Raw genomic sequence first — 18769 nt, 5'->3', positions numbered from 1 at the left:
TTAATACTTTTTACTGTTGTATATATAGGAACAGGTTACTAGGTCAGCTATAAAAAGGTGGAAATTTGAATTGCACTGAATCAAAACTATGGTAATTTTGAAACTATATGATCATCTAGTGTAGTACATCTCTCTAGTCATGCTACTGCACATTGGATACACCATATATGAACTTCTCGAAAGAAGCTATGGTACAAGCTGTACTACATTTAATTTAACCACACTAGGGTTAGTTTCTTTTCTTTAACTATATGGCACTAGTGACTCGAAATCTGGTGATTTATTATGGACTTATCTGAAATTTTTGGATTTTCTCCTTTTGTACATCAACACAACCCAGTGCTGTAACTATTCTATATGTTGTTCCTTACAGAATCAAATGAGAAAGTTCTCTGAACATGGTACTGTTTTTTCAGATTTCTTTACGTGCCCGCTATCATTTAATGCCATACATTTGACCTTCTTCTTCGCATATCTACACCTTTCTTTTTCGAAAAATATGTATTACGCTTGTTTTTCATTTCATTATAAAGTCATACTTTTACCTACATATGTTTCATGCTAGGTAATTTTTTCAGTTTAAATGCAAATATTTGCTTGTTTTAAATGGTCGAAAAAAGATTGAAGGACCTGGTTTCTCGAATATGAAGTCAGATTTAGAACACACTAAATCGCTTTTGTTTATATTGAACAGAAACCATGTCTTTATTTGTCAGGTCCAGTAATGTTTGGGTCTTCATGTAACAACTTTTAGCGCCCTAGGTTTTTACATGGTGTATTTATCGAGATCTGAGCATGTAATACACTAACTAAACTTCAGTAATTCTTTCTGTGCCTGAACCATTAGTAGTAAACTCTCACTGTTTTAACACGGAGCTACAAATTTCTTTAGTTTTTCCTAGTTTTCTTAAGAAGACCCTCCTTTGAATTAATCCATCCTTACTAAGCTGCTATTTCATACTTTCTCATGTTTCATCCTAAAACTTGTTCTTATTTCTGTCATTCTTAGTTGACAACAACTTCGAAAGCAAGAGGAGGAGAATATCATTTTATTGGTTGTAGTGCATCTGTTTAAATATCACTTCATGCAAGCGTGCATTTTTTTAAACGTTTTAGTAGCGTTAAACTGTTTTATTCTTTTTTTAATACGATTTTATAGTGTTTTTGAAGAAGGGATTATCCTATGTGATCTAAATTAAGCTGGTTATTGCTGTAGTCACTCTTGTTTTATATGTGTTTTTATAATCTTCATGAAATGTTAGAATACTTTTGTTTTACAACTGCTAAGGCTGTACCAGATGAATGAGGACATTTACAAGAAAAAGAAGTGACTATGCTTCATTTTTCCAGTTTTGATTTGTTGATTCGTTTGCTTACTTTCCCTAATTGAGACTGATCAATGCAAATTTAAAAGTAGGAGAGGGCGAGAGGAGAGAAAAAAGCAAGCTCTCCATTATATGTATATATATCCAGTGTTTATCATGTTTCGTGTTAAATAACTAGTAAGGATTCTCATACTAAGTGGAAGGATATACGCTCCGGTAAAAATATAAAGCCTACATTTATTCAGGTTCGTCTCGTTGAAGTTTTGCAGATGTATGGTACGCGCTTCTGTGCTTCACTTTTATTATTCCATAGTGTCTGAACTGATAGTAAAGCAGTCTAAAATTATGTTCATATTGTACATTTACGATGTCATGCTTAATTTGTATTGGAGGCATCAATGGTCATCTAGTTTGTTTATTGTTTAATAGCGATATCTGAAATAAATCGAGTTTGAATTAATGCAACCAATCAAGACTAATAGTACTGGTTGTATTATTTGTAGAATGGGTAAAAAAATAATTTTTATTAAACTTACACTAGAAGGTCGCAGTAGTTTTGAATACACATTTAAAAGGACTGTTATGATATATAGACATATAATAGGATATGTGCGTGAATCGTCATCAGCATTGCGATTCATTTAATCGGGTCATTTATCTGTTTTATGTTGCTGGCTTTTTTTTCCCAAACACCACGTTCTTAATACGGTTTGTTGATATGTGGTACTCTTTTATGAACTTCGTTGTCGCTGGTTTTCAATTGTTTCGATGAAATCTTTATGCTTTTTTTTTTCTTAAATTGTTAGCTTCGTATAACGCAGTGTAAGCCGTAGTAATACGTGTATTGGTTATCCTTTATCATTATTTGTTGACACACTAGTGACTTTTCTCAGTTCACTCACATCTTGTCAACCGTATATTGTATAAATTTTCTTTCACGCAGTCACTTATCACCGTCTTCAACAGCTTATATGTTATTTTCCAAGACGCAAATAGAGACTCAGAATTGTTGCTGCATAAGTTCTAGACTGTACTAATGCTGAAAGATTCCATGTGTTTTCTGTTTCTACGCTAAAATGTATGATTTGTTAAACATTCTTTGCGTTCAAATCCTATCGAAGATGAAGAGAATTTACTACAGTGAAGAGACTTAAGCATAGGGCAATTGTTGAGCTATTCATTATGGACTATGTAGATTAATGGAGGCTGTTGCGAATTCCTCTAATACCACCAACGAGAACAGGAAGTTCTGGACACGTACTATATTGATTTATTGCAGTTTCATCGAAAAAAACGTTAGCATTTACTCATTTGTTTCCCTTCCTGATCAAAATCATCTCTTCATCAGGAAACTTAACAGCATGACTTCGGGCCTGGATGGATTTATATTATCGTGTTGTTCATATTAATGTTTAGGATGACATTAATAATATTTAAAGATGGAGTTTCAGTGTTTCCCTTTCCTCGACGTCATTCATGACGTTGTCGAGGATCCTTAGATACTGTTTGACGTCATCCCAAATTTAGGAAATAAAATTGCCCGTCTTCGAGAAATACGTCATGAACGGGATCTAAGGCACCGCCCAAATCGATAATTGAATTTCGGAACATAAAACGATCGGCACAACAACATTAAGTTGACATTTGAGAAAGAAAATGTGGAACTAGAAAATAATGGGATGTATTCCAGCACTAGATGAACAAATCTTTTCCCTGAACACGACCGTATAAACTTTTTTTTGGCATTGACGTGACTTAAAACATTCAACTTTACAATCTAGATAGCCCCTTACGCTAGATAACTCATTCAGCTTCTCAACCGTTCTTAACATCAGGCAACAAACGCCGAGCTTTTCCGTAAATAGCAATCCATATTACTTTATGTAAGACTGATACCGACGTCAATCTTATGAAAAAATCTATTCATTAGAAAAACGAGATGGACATAGGTAACACGTACAACAATACGACAAATATGTTTTATTGAGTCTACAGTGGTATCCACACGAAAACAAATTAAAAACAGCCAATACTTCTTATATCGTTAACATAAACTGATTGACGGTATTTGCAGCAGATAAACGATTGCTTATATGACGAGCTATTTGCTGTATGTATGAAGAGTATATACAATAGATATGAATTATTTTGCAGTCAATTAGGCAAGGTGCAGGAAAAATGACAGGAACAATCAAAATAAGCTTCATAACCACTGTGTTCATGCTATAAGCCTAACAACTTTGCATTGAGGAAACTTCCAACTAAGTTTAAGCTAAATATAATCAACATAGAACTTGGATATTTACAAAAAAATTTTTTTTGACTAAACAATCTGTCAGTAAACTATTTGGGAATGCTTCATGCATAACCTACACGTTAAAGTTATTTCCTTAGTTTAGCTTAAATCTTAACTAATTTGAGTTACGGTTTTGCAAGATTTTCGGAATTCACTGTTTCATACGTAAAGAGATAACTTATCGTTGAAATAATAGCTGTAACACTATTCTAATCAATAGCCCTGTGAGCTTGATGTATCTTCAGTAGCAAAGGCAATAGATCATAACGAAGCGGATATTTCCCAAGTTTTTATTTAGAAATTTATTCCGGATTATTTGTAAAATAATCTCACAATCAGGAAAATAAAAATAAACAGAATCAGAAGTTCAACCATTTGTTATGCCGTTAGAAAGAGATTTGCCTACTGGGAGACTGTGAAGGTGACAACATGGCATCCAACTCATCCGTTAAGTTTTGCAGCATACAACCAATATCGTTCAATAAACTACCATTATTGGTTGGTGTTGAGTAACTTCAATTATGCAAACAAAGTAGAAAAATACTAATACCAATAGTCATTAATTCCATAACTTTACTTTTTAATTAACAGGCTGAGACATATTATTTATTGTTTTCCGCAAAACTCAGTATTCCTCAAAAAAATTTCTGTTCGAAACTGTGTTACAAACAGTGGAAAAAATCACCGTTGCGGTTGAAAACTTTTTACTTGTTTATATTTTAGATTGACTAAACTGAACTTCTGGTGAAAATCTTTGTGAAATAAGTTTACCTGAGACGTGGTGTCTTCGGCCATGGAAAACTGGTACTTGCCGATCCTTCATTACATTTGTATCCTAACAATAAATAAGCTATCACGACTTTTTACTGGAGCACAGTTATCTTTTGCAAATAATAGTTGCTCGTTTAAAGAGAAAGAATTAATCTCATTACAGGACTGTTCAAAATTACTACCGTTTGTTGTGCCTGATTCAGCTGTTGCTGCCATTGTTGTTTCATTAAATGCCGATCTCAAAAGCTCGACGGACCCCTCACATACTAAGGGTGCTGAAACGAACCACTTTCAAAATCACTACAACTGCATCCCACAGGACCAACAACTGTTATGGATTCCTTGATCGCCTTAGGTTTTTTGGGAAATACGCGTTTTTGGGAAGCATTCTCCTACTTCGAATCTCTCATTCTTGTTTCTGTGTACTATTAATAAATTAAGTTTAAACTATATCCATTTATATTTTATTCTCCCGTATTATACTACTTAGGCGCTTTTCTGTCCATTATCACCAACCGTAGATGGATGATGTCGAAACGTTTCAGGTATGTAGAGAGAATGCACAAAGAAAACGTTTTTTATAAGTAATGTCAGAGTAAAAAGTTGTTAAAAAATAACCAGGAGGAGGTGGATAATCTTCTGAATCAGAACTGATGGAATTATCAGTGGTACTTAGGATTTTAGCCGGGAGCACAGGCTGGATGACAGAATGCTTCTGGAAACTTTCATCAGAAAGAAATCGAGAAATACGACATAGATTCATTTGCGATGAATCTGATTCTTGTTTATTCAAGCCAGCTTCCAGCAACTGTCCACCACATCCTTGCAAATGGTAGGGAACCGCCTCGTTCGTTACATTTAACTGATATTGTGGGTAAACCTAAATAAAGCAATACCCAAATTAACGAATATTGCCAATCTTCTAAATTTTTACCTATAGTGAAAGTTATTTGAATACTTGTTTTTGTGCATGCGACTGACTGGGAAAGACTCACGAAGATGCGAATATTGTTTCCTAGTAATATAATTGTCCATAAGCTATTTAAACTAGCTGAATGCAAAGTGGATGCAGCGGCAAGAGGTGGTGGTATCAAATGTTAAAGTATCTGTGGAGAGTTATCTGGGGAAAAAATGAACAAAGAGAGCACTAAAAGATGGAGAAACTGATCATGTTTTAAAAACCGTTAATAAAATAACACATAACAGAAAACTCGCCTGAAAACCTATTTTATTCTGATGCACTGCAAAAGTTCCGAGTTGTTGCAGACTATTATTGGATTGGGTTTGACGAAATTCATAGTCCTGTAAGCAGTTTGATAAATGCATCATTTACACAACTTGTAAAATATAACTGCTCTAAAAAATCTTTCCCATCAATAATCAATTTAACTGTTCTCTAAAATGAAACTGAAAATTTGATTTCTATCACAAATTGAAATTTGAAGCTCAAGAATTCCAATTCCAGTTTGATTTGATTGTCTGAGTAAAAGACAAAAATATTTAGAATAATGAAAATACCAGCAGCATGCAGTCTACGTCTAGATTTTAACTAATAGATGATAATTTTTTTCGGTTTGTCCGATGATATATTTGCCAACTAGAAAACTGTAGTTACTCTTCCACAAAATGTCGAAACATCTAAGTTCGACGAAACTACTTCATAAAAAGCGCAAAAATAACGCTGCTGATACAGCTCTGAACGTGCTCCAAAACAATCGACGTGTGCCGAGATATATGCCTAATAAATATTAAACAAAGTTAGCAATAACAGATAAACCTTCATTTTTTTAATAGCAAGACCAAGACGCTTTAAATGTCCCAGCTTCTTGATACCAATATCTTCGAAGTCTTCCCATGTAAAATTTTTAACTTCACCAATTCTGCAATATCCTTGATCCTCGAATAAAGCAACATATTCAGGAAGGCCAATTAATGGAAGCCAATCTCTAAAGCATTTTTAACACATAAAAGATATTAGTTTTGTTCGAACAATAAAACAATGGAACAATTAAAAATTTGATCAAAAATCAAAGACTAAAAATGAACTATTGAAAAGGAAATAATTTAAATCCTGTAGTAAACAATTAAAAAACTAATAGCAATAGAAATAACCTTAACTCTCCTGATGGTACCAGTGTAGGCCAAGTATCGGTTATATGCCACCTATGAATTTCAGAGATAAGAAATCTTCGATGAGTTGGATGGGTTATTCCCAGTGCTGTCAGATCTTCAGGTGTAATCCGTGCAATCGTTGAGAGATCGTAGCCTTGAGTCAAGAATGCTGTTAAATATTCTGGATATCCTAAATCACCCAGCCACAATGCCAAAATTTCTGCTTCCTGTAACATACGTTATAAGTTGAATCTAATTCGATTCCAAAAAATGGCATGAATCTTTTACGCAAAGTATAGGAAATAGCGGAAAAAGGACCAAAAAAAGAAAAAAAAAATGAAGCAAAAGAAACACCAGACTTTACCAAGACATGTCACAGAAAGTGTTAAAAAACAATCAGCGAGAAAACAGAGAATTATACAGGACATAAAAGTGTTGGGGTTGAATTAATCACAACAAATAAGTTCACTTCAGCACAAATCGAATTTTACCTCCGTCATATTTATATCACTAAAAACTTCTGTATTTATATAAATTGTAGCATACCGACATTCTTTCGATCATTATGTCAGAAAGCGATAATCTAATAATATCCTTTAAATGATCTTCATGCAAACGTTCAGATCCTGAATGGTCGAATATGTTTGCCATATTATTTATGACTAAAGAAGCATCACCACTAATACTGCTCTGTATTGAAAGACGTGATTGCGAACTGTTCAGTAATAGGCCCGATGACGATCCATATACTGCAATTAAAATCGAAACTCAAGACACCATAGTTTCATTTTGTTTGATGTTCTGAGATCAATAAACTATTAGTCCTTTGTGACTAATAGCTTATTGATCTCAAAAAAAATTTGCGACTGAAACAACTCAAAGTCAATAAAGTGTCGCTACAGATAAGAAAATCTGCAAAAGAGACAAACTTGTAGATGAAGTTCTTAAAACTGCAGAATTACTAACAATAGCATCTTGAGCACCAATTGCTGAACAAACATGCGAAGAACCACACTGAAACAAGCAAAAATTTTGATTTTGCTGTTGAGATACTTAAAATTGAAGTGTTCCTGCCTTAATCTTATTTCACTGCTTGCAATTCACTAAGATCCTATTTTGAACAATTTCTATGAAAATATTAAAATTTCCTATCTCAATCAAGAAGTAAATTTCGGAACTTCCGCTTATAAAGTTATGGTTTACTTGTGCTTTAATATTTTACCTAGCGAGTGAATTTTGTATTTTTTTTACCTAGCCAAATAATTCTGATCACTCTGAAAAATATTTTACGAAAGCTAACCCTTTATATTGAGGACTTTAACAATAACGTCCAAAAACTTAAATTCGAAAAAATCTTACACATCACAAAACCAATGCATTTTCATAACAGTAATAATGAAGAAATTATTTTCATTACTTGAATGTTGTGAAAATGATAGTAAACCGAAAAATCTAAGCACCTTCATACTTTCAAAACCAGAACTGCTATAACTTGAACTAGAATCGGCTGAATTCCGATGGCATCCATTATAAGACAAATCATTAGAATATCGTCCATTAACATAAAGGGATCGTTGTTTCAAAGAAAGTAATGAGGATGGTGATAGATTAATTAAATTCTCCTGGCACTGTTTTTCCACGTTCATAGAACAATCTGAAAGTTTTCCCGACATCCTTTTAACCAACTTTACTGAAAAAAAAAAAAAAAAAAGTGATATTAAGACACAAAATGACTGGGAAAGTAATTGTCAAAACTGATCGTGGAAATAATCAAATGGCAATCGCAGTGGTCATAGAATCAGTGCGGTCTGCAAGAAGGATAAGTTTTCAGTATTAAGTATCAGAACACAAAGACTCTAGGAATCATATTTTTGTTCAAAAACTTCCAAACCTATCTCAACTCAAAAGACTCGAGTTATACGGAAAACTTGCAAGTTCAGGGTTAGATTTTTAAAGAAACGATCAAGAAGGAATGCAATATTTAAAAAGAGTTTAGAGGTAGGCAACAGGAAAGGAATCCAAGACTTTCATTAACTATTGATTTACGAAATATCTGGATTTTTCTCGAATCAGTAGTACATTATAAAAAATAAGTAACTTGGAAAGTTAAGAATTTCATATAGTCGAAAGAAAAATGATAAAATTGGAGTTGCTGAGAACAACCATTAAATGTTCAATCAATCCCCTTAAATTTCGAAAATATGAGTACAAATGAAAATACAGCTGCTTGTTTGCAAAATATATATCTTTCATGAAGATACGCGTCAAGTAAAGGATTGCCATTTGGTTGGGAAAGTGGAACTCATCTGATTCGTTGAGCCATTCACTCTGCAACAATTCTCACCCAATGTAAAATAAAAGTCACATCTCAACCTAATATCACATACGATCTTGTTCCATTTATAGCAATTTTTTAATGATAGCTATGAGCATCTGCTTGATACATCATTTCATAACATAAACATAGCTACGCTAACTTCACACTTCACAAAAAAGGACTGTCATACGATGTTTCGTAATCATTATTTTTTTTCCACTATTCTATCCTTGGATCCTTCTAACTATTTTTTGTTACTTAGCTTTAAGGTTACATACTTATCTTTGGACAAATACGTTTGCAAATGAGTGGAAAACGACTGACAGACCAATGTCCATCAAATTTCCATTAACAAAACTTGCCGCTCCCTTGATATAGAATCATACTACGTAGTTAATTTATTACAAAAGCATCAAACACATGGCAAGCATACAAGAATCACTGTGACAGCCATTACAACAATGATGTACTACTGTGAACTCTTTCGCTAACTTCTCTTTTGCTAAATTCTCTATTCACCTCTCTTTCCTCCACAACATTTTGTTTTAGTCAAGTGCATACAAATTAGAAAACTGACCACTGTTACCTTTAAATTCAAATTGATTTCCCACTATTACTTCTATACAGCATACAACTCAACGCAGTCCTCTTAAGGCAATATTGTATTTGTTGGTAGGCCAAAGAAAAATTTTTATTATTAAGAAGCAACATGCTCCAGTAACGAAGGAATTAAACACTATTATCAGTCACTGTTATTTTGAGATTCACGTTTGAATAAGTTAGATAATTTTTCAAATAAAGAACACGATGGAGGGAAAATCAGAAAAATATCAATAAGGGAAGAAATGAAACAAAAATCAAGCCAGTATAAGATAGAGCAGCTGAACTTCACACAAACATCTGGTCGATTAAATATCAGCGAAAAAAATCAGTCCGACGAACCTTCGATATCAGTATAGAAATTCATAACACACATTTTTGCAATCAATAAAAAATTTTTTCAAAAATTTGAACCATCACAACAAAATTATATTAAAAATGTTTATTGAGAGTTAGCTCAGTTTCCAACTGATTGCACATATGCCACTGATTAAAGTTTTCGTACTTTTGCATAACTTATATTGAATAATATCACTAATTCACAACTTATATTGAATTGAAATTCTCACTTCAGATATGTAATAAAACTTACCACTCGAGCTCACATAACATTTCTAAAATCGCGTGTATACCAATAAAAAAAATGAGTGCCAATACAACTCAATTTAAAGTTCTAATTAACGTTCAAAGAAAAAACTGAGAAATCATAATTCTCCTATACTCAACTGCAGAGTCAAAATTGACGAAACAAAGTTGCTTCAAATCATCTTATGCCGCGTAATAAAGATTAAGGAACAACATGGTCTTTAGAGAAAAAGAAAGTCTCAAAACAAGACGAAAGAAGCTAAACTCTTCTAATCAACGACTTCTTAAAACTATAATAGAGATTAACCGTAATATTAATTCATTAAATTTAACACTGGAAAATGGGATCTCGTTGATGAAAAGCCTTATCTTAATAATTCCTTGCTGAACTTTGAATCACTACAACACAGCTCTGATGGCTTTATTTCCCATGTTTTCCTATCTTATATGCAAGCAGAACCTGTTCCTCAATGTCAGTAACCGAATTAGAATGAGCGATGGACAAAATTATAAAGTTGGTGGAGGGTGACCAGGACAAAACAGGTATCGGATGCATAAATTAAAGACCAAACAGTAAATGAAAATGTCAGTAGAGATGCAGTAAAATTCTGGAACTGAAAATTGATCTAAAAGAAGATGGTAAATAATGAAGATTTGTAATGACTAATGCAGAGGAGGAAGACCGTTTATTCGAACGTTCATTTGTCATCAACTTCAAGCAACTGAGTGAACGTGTAATTCTAGCTAAGAATTTTATGTTTTTGGCAGTAATACTTATGCCATTTCGGTAACTACTTTTTTGGAAAAACAATATTCTCCAGTCGTTTTGTCGTTTAACCTCTTAATCATTTGCATGCAAGAATAAACAAGATAAAAAGCACCACAAACCTTTCCTTTTGCTGAGCATCGAACGCACAGAATATGAATCGTCGCCGAAACAGAAGCTTGAAGGGAACATCAGTGTTGTCGTGCTAGTGCATGGTATATGATTTGTCAGTGATTTGGTATCTGTAACTGCTATTTTGCTCACGCAAAAAATCACAGAACTCCCAAAAAAAAAAAAAAAAAAAAAAATGCTATAATCGAATTTTGTTATCATTCAAATTTCCACTCTTTTATCTTCGAAAACAACAAAGAAAATTTTGTTTTTTCTTTTTTTAATTTCAGAGGTTACAGAAGATTACGATTCAAAAGGAGAGAAGCTTTTATTGCATCATCCAGATATATGAAAATATATTAAAAGATAATAAAAATGGAATACAATCTGTAACAAGAAAGAGAGTTAATCCAAAGGGTAGGATAACTTGAAAAAGAAGCTCAAGTATACTTGTAGGAAGTTTGAGAGCAAATTTTTCTCCATTGAAACTTGGTCTAGTCTCACTGCTAACATATCCAATTTAATATCAATGAGTAAAGAATGCCCTGACTTGCTTTTCTAAAGCTAAATATAACTAAGTCCCTCATTAATTGAAAAGTTGAGAACGCCTAAAAACTATTTATCGTTTCGGAATAACTGCGGCTACTAAGAAATAAAATAAAATAGTTTGAAGAACTGTTCATCGCTCACTCCTAACAAATGCTCGTCCATCTCCTATGTTGCAAATTCATTTCAAATCTTGTACGGAAAAAGGATGATCGATTATCAAGATGGGAATAAAATTAAAAAAAAATTCTTTTTAGAATCGCAAGTCGGACTTTATGCTGAAAAACTGACTAGTAAATTACTTTGACTAAGTAGGGAAAATCCAGGAAAAATTACTTTGAGGGAAATTTTTTTACATAGAAAAACTATGAAGATTACTTTTACTATATTTTCCGCATTCCAATAAGCCATTCCTTTGCTGCAACATAACAGAATGTTCCAGTTCGTAAAAGTCCTCTGTCACTGTCTCCTGTCTAATAACATTCTTCATTTCATACATCTCGTACTTCTGAGTAGTAATGTCGGGTACTATAGGTACTGAGACCTGAAATTATCCCTTAACAGACAGTTTACGACTTATAAGTGTGTATTAAGTATGTATGATTCACAGCCAAATAGACTAGAACAAACACTACAGATATGAAATTTGCATCTCTTAAATCTACAATTTAGAATTTATAAGGTTTTTAGGAAGACCAAAGAGTTTTTAAAAACAAACTTTTTTAACCTGTCGTGGTATTTGGTGCATTACCGTAGAGCCTGAACGTGATCCCAAAAGTGATGGCATTGCAATTACTGAAAACGAACAACTATATCGTAACCTCGAAACAGAGCTCATCTCATTATCAGTAAACAAAATATATTTCGATAAATTCATGTGCTATATAGCAAATGAGATATAAGAGGAAGAACAGGTAGAGCTAGAACGTATCAATAAATTATGAATTCTATCTAATTATTCCTGTAGAAGCAAATTCCAGTTCGTAAGAAGTATCTTTATATTCAAGCATCACTGGACCTCACAGCTGCAACATCAGCACCGCAGAAATTACCAAGTTATTTTGCAAGCACTGCTGAAAGATTATTTACTAAATTCAGTGAACTCTTCACTATCTTCCCTATTCTACTTTCCCCAACTTCTTCTATGTTCGACCAATTTAATGTTTGTTACAAAGCAAAAAAATATCAAGAATTGGTTAGGAATTTATGAAAATATCTTAGTTAAGAATTGCGATTATTGAACGTCCACCAAAAGAGCGAAAGATATGTGCTTGAAATAAGGATGGGGAAATGGGAACAAGTGTGCATAGCTTCCCGAAGACCGTAAACCGATTTGAGTATTAAACCCAAACTGGAAAAACAACTCTAACATAAAAAGGTATACAGCACATGAAAGAAATGTGGAGTAATTCTGAAAGTATTAGAAAAATGCAATGTTTCATATTTCCTGCTTGAAGCTTTTGTTAATGAATGTAAAAAATAAGCGAGCATCAATAAAGTAGATAAAAATGGAATTAATCACGATTAATTTTATCATACCAAAACTCACATGTTAGAGCTGATACAAGAAGTCTGACAACTACAACTCAATGAAGGCTTCTGTGTTCCACAGTAAATAAAAGGAAAAGTTTTACTACTGTTTTTTTTTTTTTTTTTTTTTTTTTTTTTTTTATGGCACTATGTATTCGAGAGCTGATAATGGTATCAGGATGACTGATTTGAAGAGATAATATTCATTCAGAGATATATAGTACCTTGAAAGAGATACTACAGGTGTAGCTCTTACACCATGAGCAACGCAAAGATACTATCAGCAAAATCGCAAACAACAGTAGTGTAAAGAAAAGAAAAGGAAGCAACATTTAATCTGACAAATTCGAACGCTGTTGTTACTAATGAAGATATTGTGCTGCTTAACAATTCACCGGTTTATAATTAAATCATCGTTGTTAAATCGCAAAGTAATAATTAAGGTAAATAAGTTAAATATATACCGAACTATTGTTTCAAAATCATAAATAGTTTTATCGATGGGATCACTAGAAGAAATTGCACGAAAATAAATGTCTTATAGTGAGTGAGTGAGTGCACTATATTTTATCGTTCACAAATAAAATCCAAACCCAGAAGTGGACGATGAAAAAGCACTGCTCCACTGCTGCAGAAACCATGCTACTTCGATTTACGATGAATTCCACATTGTGCCTACAGAATATGGCTTTTTTTGAAAGCTTGCATTACATGGCAGAGAATATTTCTTACAGTTGTTTAAATCATTCATGTCTTCTTCAGACGTAAACAGTAGAGCCTTTTGTAAAGGGGTACGCTAACTTCAAAAATCACTTCAATAAATCTGATACATTCTCACCATTAAATGATGCAAAACTGTAACCTGAAAAAATCTTGCATTCAGAAATAATTGTTCCTACTCAATAGTTATACAACTCTCTATCGAACCTCCTCGAATACATTCTTCCAATAAAGCATTAATAAAGATTAAAAGATGGTGTTATATCAAGAAAGCTAATTCCCAAGAATTTTAAGTTCAGACGAAAGTTTTTGTTAAGCCTAAAATGTATGACTTTACTCATCTTTTTTCTCGACATAATTCCCCACCTGAAAAACCACATATTGCTATATAAGACATAAAAAGACACAAGAAGAGAGGAGCATTAAAAGTTATTTTACAAGAAAGTTATTTAAAAAACATTCATTCTTTGGTTTTCTAATAACGTAAGCTTTCGCAGCTTGATAAACGCTCGCTCCAATAAAATACAATTCATGGAAGAAAACATACTGCGCAACTAGAGAGGAGGAAAATAGAGCAATATAACGCGTCAAAATCAAAAAAAAAAAAAAAGAATGATACTTATTCCTATTAAAGTGCAATGCTGCTTTCGCTCTTACATGCAAATCAAGTAAAACTTAGTATTTCTTGGTAAGCATCAAAACATCGTCAGCGAAAATGCTCAATATCAACTCCAAAACTGGGAGGTATGGGAGAGTACTGGAGCTAGCTTATAAAAAAATTATTATATGTATTGAAGTCTATTCTTAGTTATAAATCTGTCCATAAAGAAGTTTAGTAAATATAATTCGCCTTCAAGGCTTAGTGCCTGACAATATCTAGATACAGGGCTGCCAGAAGGTACTTTAATAACTTTTAGAATAATCGGTTAATAAGAAAAGTGAAATGCGGAAAATATGTAACATAATAAAAAAAGTAAGATATAAAAGCATACAAACTATTTAGAATAGACTACATTTTAATATGAAGTCAATTATGAAAATCACATAATCATCCTTTTACATTTCACACAAAATTCCACAACTGACCCATATAAAAGCTGCTGATGTAGAACACGAAATCAATAAAGTGCTGTGTGATCGTCAATAAACTGTATTGCTGAATTTCTTTTGCTGACGAACCGGTCAACTAAACACTGGTTAATTCCAGTTTAAGCTACGAAGACATAATTAATAACAATAATGGTAGTAACAATAATTAATCATAATAACTTCTGTGAATATTTTCCCTTCTGCAGGTCAAATTTTGCAGTGAATCTAGTTTTTAGAATGTTTCAGATCGATTTGTTAAACATTTCACACTATTTTAAAAATACTATCTAAATGTAACAGCAGCGGTGCCGTCAACGTGTAATAATGGCAAATTATTTATAAATATAAAATACAGGGGGGAAGATTCGCTGTTAACTGTATTTCAGTGGAACAATTTCATTTGCTGTATACATGCAGAGAGGTAGAGCATGCGGTTTCTTTACATTTGAAATGTAGAGGAACATCAAATATAGATTGCTAAGGGTTGAGAGGCAGCAGGGAAAAAGACAAATGCATCCGGCACTAACAACTCTCGGCCTATTTTAAGTGCCCTACCTAAACATATATATATATACGTATATCGATTTCACAAGCGATTTAACCCGAGGGATATGACCTGCCACTTGCCATCAGTGATAGTTGCTTCCTTTTTCAGTCTTCGTATTATCATGTGTCTTATTATTTGTCGTCAATAATCAGCACCATTACTACGCACTTTATCATTTGGAGTTGTCGAGTAAAGCTTCCTCCTAACCAAAACAGCAGGTTTGGGTTTTAAACTGAGCATTAAGCTGGAGATTTATACTTCAGGATATCACGAACTTATGGATTCAGAAAGAGAGAGCAGTTTCCACCTTACTTTAAATGACTTAATCCTAACAGTAACTTTTAGGATGACGTTTACAAAAGAATATGGACGAAAACTAAATACGTTTAAAATCTTTACGAAGCAAATGCAACGACGACGAACTATTGTGGAAAGACAGCGCAGCACGGTCTAAACACATACGGTGGACACGACAGTCGCCGCAGCCTCACGGTCAGAAACTGATGACCGAGTAGGACAACAGACCGATCACTCAGCGGTGAAACACGAACACACAAACGTACACAAACAGAAACACAGACATACAGTAGATACATGCAAACACTTCCTACATATGCGTCATATGTGACGACATTAAATGAGTTTGCCGTTTGCCAAAAAGATGTGAGCACTGATGTTGTTTATTGTGCAGTACCGACGTGCAGATTCGTTTTCTGGAAGACCGCATTATAAAACTTTTTTCTTAGGGGTGCTGAAGGGGGAGTTACTTGTCTTTAAACATTAAAATTTCTACTTTGTTAGGAATCCCGTGAAAAAACCCTCCCATTACTGTTTCATAACCCTCATAAATCTGGAATAAATAATTCTTTCTGGTTTTAATTCTTCCAAAATTTCCATGTTTCCACAATTCAAGTTCATTTTTTCACTTTTATGATGTCAAGCAATCATAAAAAATGATAAACTGTGTGTATCCTTGAATAATAGGCTTGAAAGAAATAAATGTGAAAGTGAAAAAAGACAGCATACTTTCTAGTTTTGACCACTGGACACTTGCTCACTATCCGGTAATAGATTGACTAAGCGCTAGAAATATGAAAGGCTTGATATACATTCTATAACGGATAAAAAAAAAAAATCATCAGTGCGAACTCATTTCTTTTCTGACATAGAGATCTGAATTTAAGATTTTGAATTTGCCTGAGCGAATCTGTGGTCAACAAACAATTTCCTGCAAGACCGTTAATGTAGAATCGATGAGAATTTAACTAAACTGAAAAAAAAACTAAGGTAGAGGAATCTAGAGGATTTCTAGGTACTCTCATGATGTCAGCAAAATTCTTAGTTCCCATCGATTCTAGATAATAATGAAGATTTCGCTACAGTGCGTGGAAGGTCAACATATGCTTATTATATGTATCATAGTGGCATATAACTCTCTGCGGAGAGTTTTATTTTAGAGAACAGTTAAATTGATTATTGATGGGAAAGATTTTTTAGAGCAGTTATATTTTACAAGTTGTGTAAATGATGCATTTATCAAACTGCTTACAGGACTATGAATTTCGTCAAACCCAATCCAATAATAGTCTGCAACAACTCGGAACTTTTGCAGTGCATCAGAATAAAATAGGTTTTCAGGCGAGTTTTCTGTTATGTGTTATTTTATTAACGGTTTTTAAAACATGATCAGTTTCTCCATCTTTTAGTGCTCTCTTTGTTCATTTTTTCCCCAGATAACTCTCCACAGATACTTTAACATTTGATACCACCACCTCTTGCCGCTGCATCCACTTTGCATTCAGCTAGTTTAAATAGCTTATGGACAATTATATTACTAGGAAACAATATTCGCATCTTCGTGAGTCTTTCCCAGTCAGTCGCATGCACAAAAACAAGTATTCAAATAACTTTCACTATAGGTAAAAATTTAGAAGATTGGCAATATTCGTTAATTTGGGTATTGCTTTATTTAGGTTTACCCACAATATCAGTTAAATGTAACGAACGAGGCGGTTCCCTACCATTTGCAAGGATGTGGTGGACAGTTGCTGGAAGCTGGCTTGAATAAACAAGAATCAGATTCATCGCAAATGAATCTATGTCGTATTTCTCGATTTCTTTCTGATGAAAGTTTCCAGAAGCATTCTGTCATCCAGCCTGTGCTCCCGGCTAAAATCCTAAGTACCACTGATAATTCCATCAGTTCTGATTCAGAAGATTATCCACCTCCTCCTGGTTATTTTTTAACAACTTTTTACTCTGACATTACTTATAAAAAACGTTTTCTTTGTGCATTCTCTCTACATACCTGAAACGTTTCGACATCATCCATCTACGGTTGGTGATAATGGACAGAAAAGCGCCTAAGTAGTATAATATGGGAGAATATTTCACTGCTTCATACGCTTTTATTTAACATCCTACAACAGTTACCTACGACAGCTTCATCACGCAGTAACTGTGTGTGAAACATCAAAACAAGATTAAAATGAATATTTTCAAAAATGACACTCAAATACGGATATATGATGCAAGCACAAAGGCTGTACATCCTGCAATAATTTACAATCATACCGCATTATTCTTTTTCTGCTTAGTGCAAAGTGAAATGTTTCTATAAGCTACTAGCAAAAATCAGATTTACAACGGAAAATTTAGTGAAGAAGAGGAAACTTTCTCGAAATGAATTCCCTCAGGAAGTAGAAAGGATGACAATTTATTTTCTATGATCTCTTACAGTTCAACATAAAAAAATTGAAAAGAAATCCTTAGTTTTCGGGTTTTATCAATGCGTAAATGAAGAAATTTAGTTTTGGTGTGTAGTCATACTGCATTACTAGCAAGTTTAAAAAATATTCCGCAAATCTATGTTAGTATTTCAATAGCAGCAAAATTTCCCCAGCGTTTCTATTTCAATATTAAAAGGAAAAATTGATGAAGAATCTAGATAGGTCATGTTTTAAAATAAACTGAAAATTTTTGAATCGAATAGTAAATCATCTGATGAAAGTGTCATAAGAATGTCACATGAACAAAGTATGGTAACGACCTGAAATCAATTTATTTTTTCTGCATTGCTTTACCACCAACATAGGTAAAATTAAACAACCATGATATATTTGCTGTACATTACAAAGAATTGCGTGTAAATGATTTATTTACGCTTTACTTATTACACTATGCTAAAGTAAAGTGGCTTACATGATTAAAGCCAACTAAAGTTTTCTGTTAAAATCTCAACTACCTTATCTAATGTTAACTTTTGTAATATATCTACAACTGTACTTGAAAAACTTTTAATATTCACTGTCAATTCTCAGCACAGATTAATTCAAATTCCATTTAAATCTGATAAAAAATTAAATTTAGTAACCAAATTTATAAAAAACAAACTAACGTGTCATGTAACGGGAAACAAATATTTACAAAAATATATCGTTGTTGTTTTGGTGTC

The 18769-nt window shown here is 33.2% G+C and overlaps 2 protein-coding genes across 2 annotated transcripts; one reads left to right on the top strand and one right to left on the bottom strand.

Moving 5' to 3' along the window:
• Positions 1-4007: 4007 nt before the first annotated feature.
• Positions 4008-12267, bottom strand: Bm2800 (Uncharacterized protein; the record flags this gene model as incomplete). Its single annotated transcript, XM_043073869.1, has 13 exons — positions 4008-4134; positions 4393-4456; positions 4575-4667; positions 5011-5272; positions 5608-5694; positions 6170-6338; positions 6505-6731; positions 7051-7253; positions 7434-7518; positions 7965-8158; positions 10895-11014; positions 11808-11973; positions 12148-12267. 13 exons carry the CDS (start codon positions 12265-12267, stop codon positions 4008-4010), a joined length of 1917 nt encoding a protein of 638 aa, XP_042929803.1.
• Positions 12268-16839: 4572 nt separating this feature from the next.
• On the top strand, positions 16840-17627 carry Bm13073 (Uncharacterized protein; the record flags this gene model as incomplete). The annotated part of the gene is made up of 2 exons (XM_043073868.1): positions 16840-16953; positions 17289-17627. 2 exons carry the CDS (start codon positions 16840-16842, stop codon positions 17625-17627), a joined length of 453 nt encoding a protein of 150 aa, XP_042929802.1.
• Between the last annotated feature and the right edge of the window lie 1142 nt (positions 17628-18769).

This window comes from Brugia malayi (assembly GCF_000002995.4).
Source record: "Brugia malayi strain FR3 genome assembly, contig: Bm_v4_ChrX_scaffold_001, whole genome shotgun sequence".
In the NCBI taxonomy this organism is placed as follows: Eukaryota; Metazoa; Nematoda; class Chromadorea; order Rhabditida; family Onchocercidae; genus Brugia; species Brugia malayi.
The sequence above is the reverse complement of the archived record's forward strand: the minus strand, read 5'-3'. Positions and strand labels throughout refer to the sequence as shown.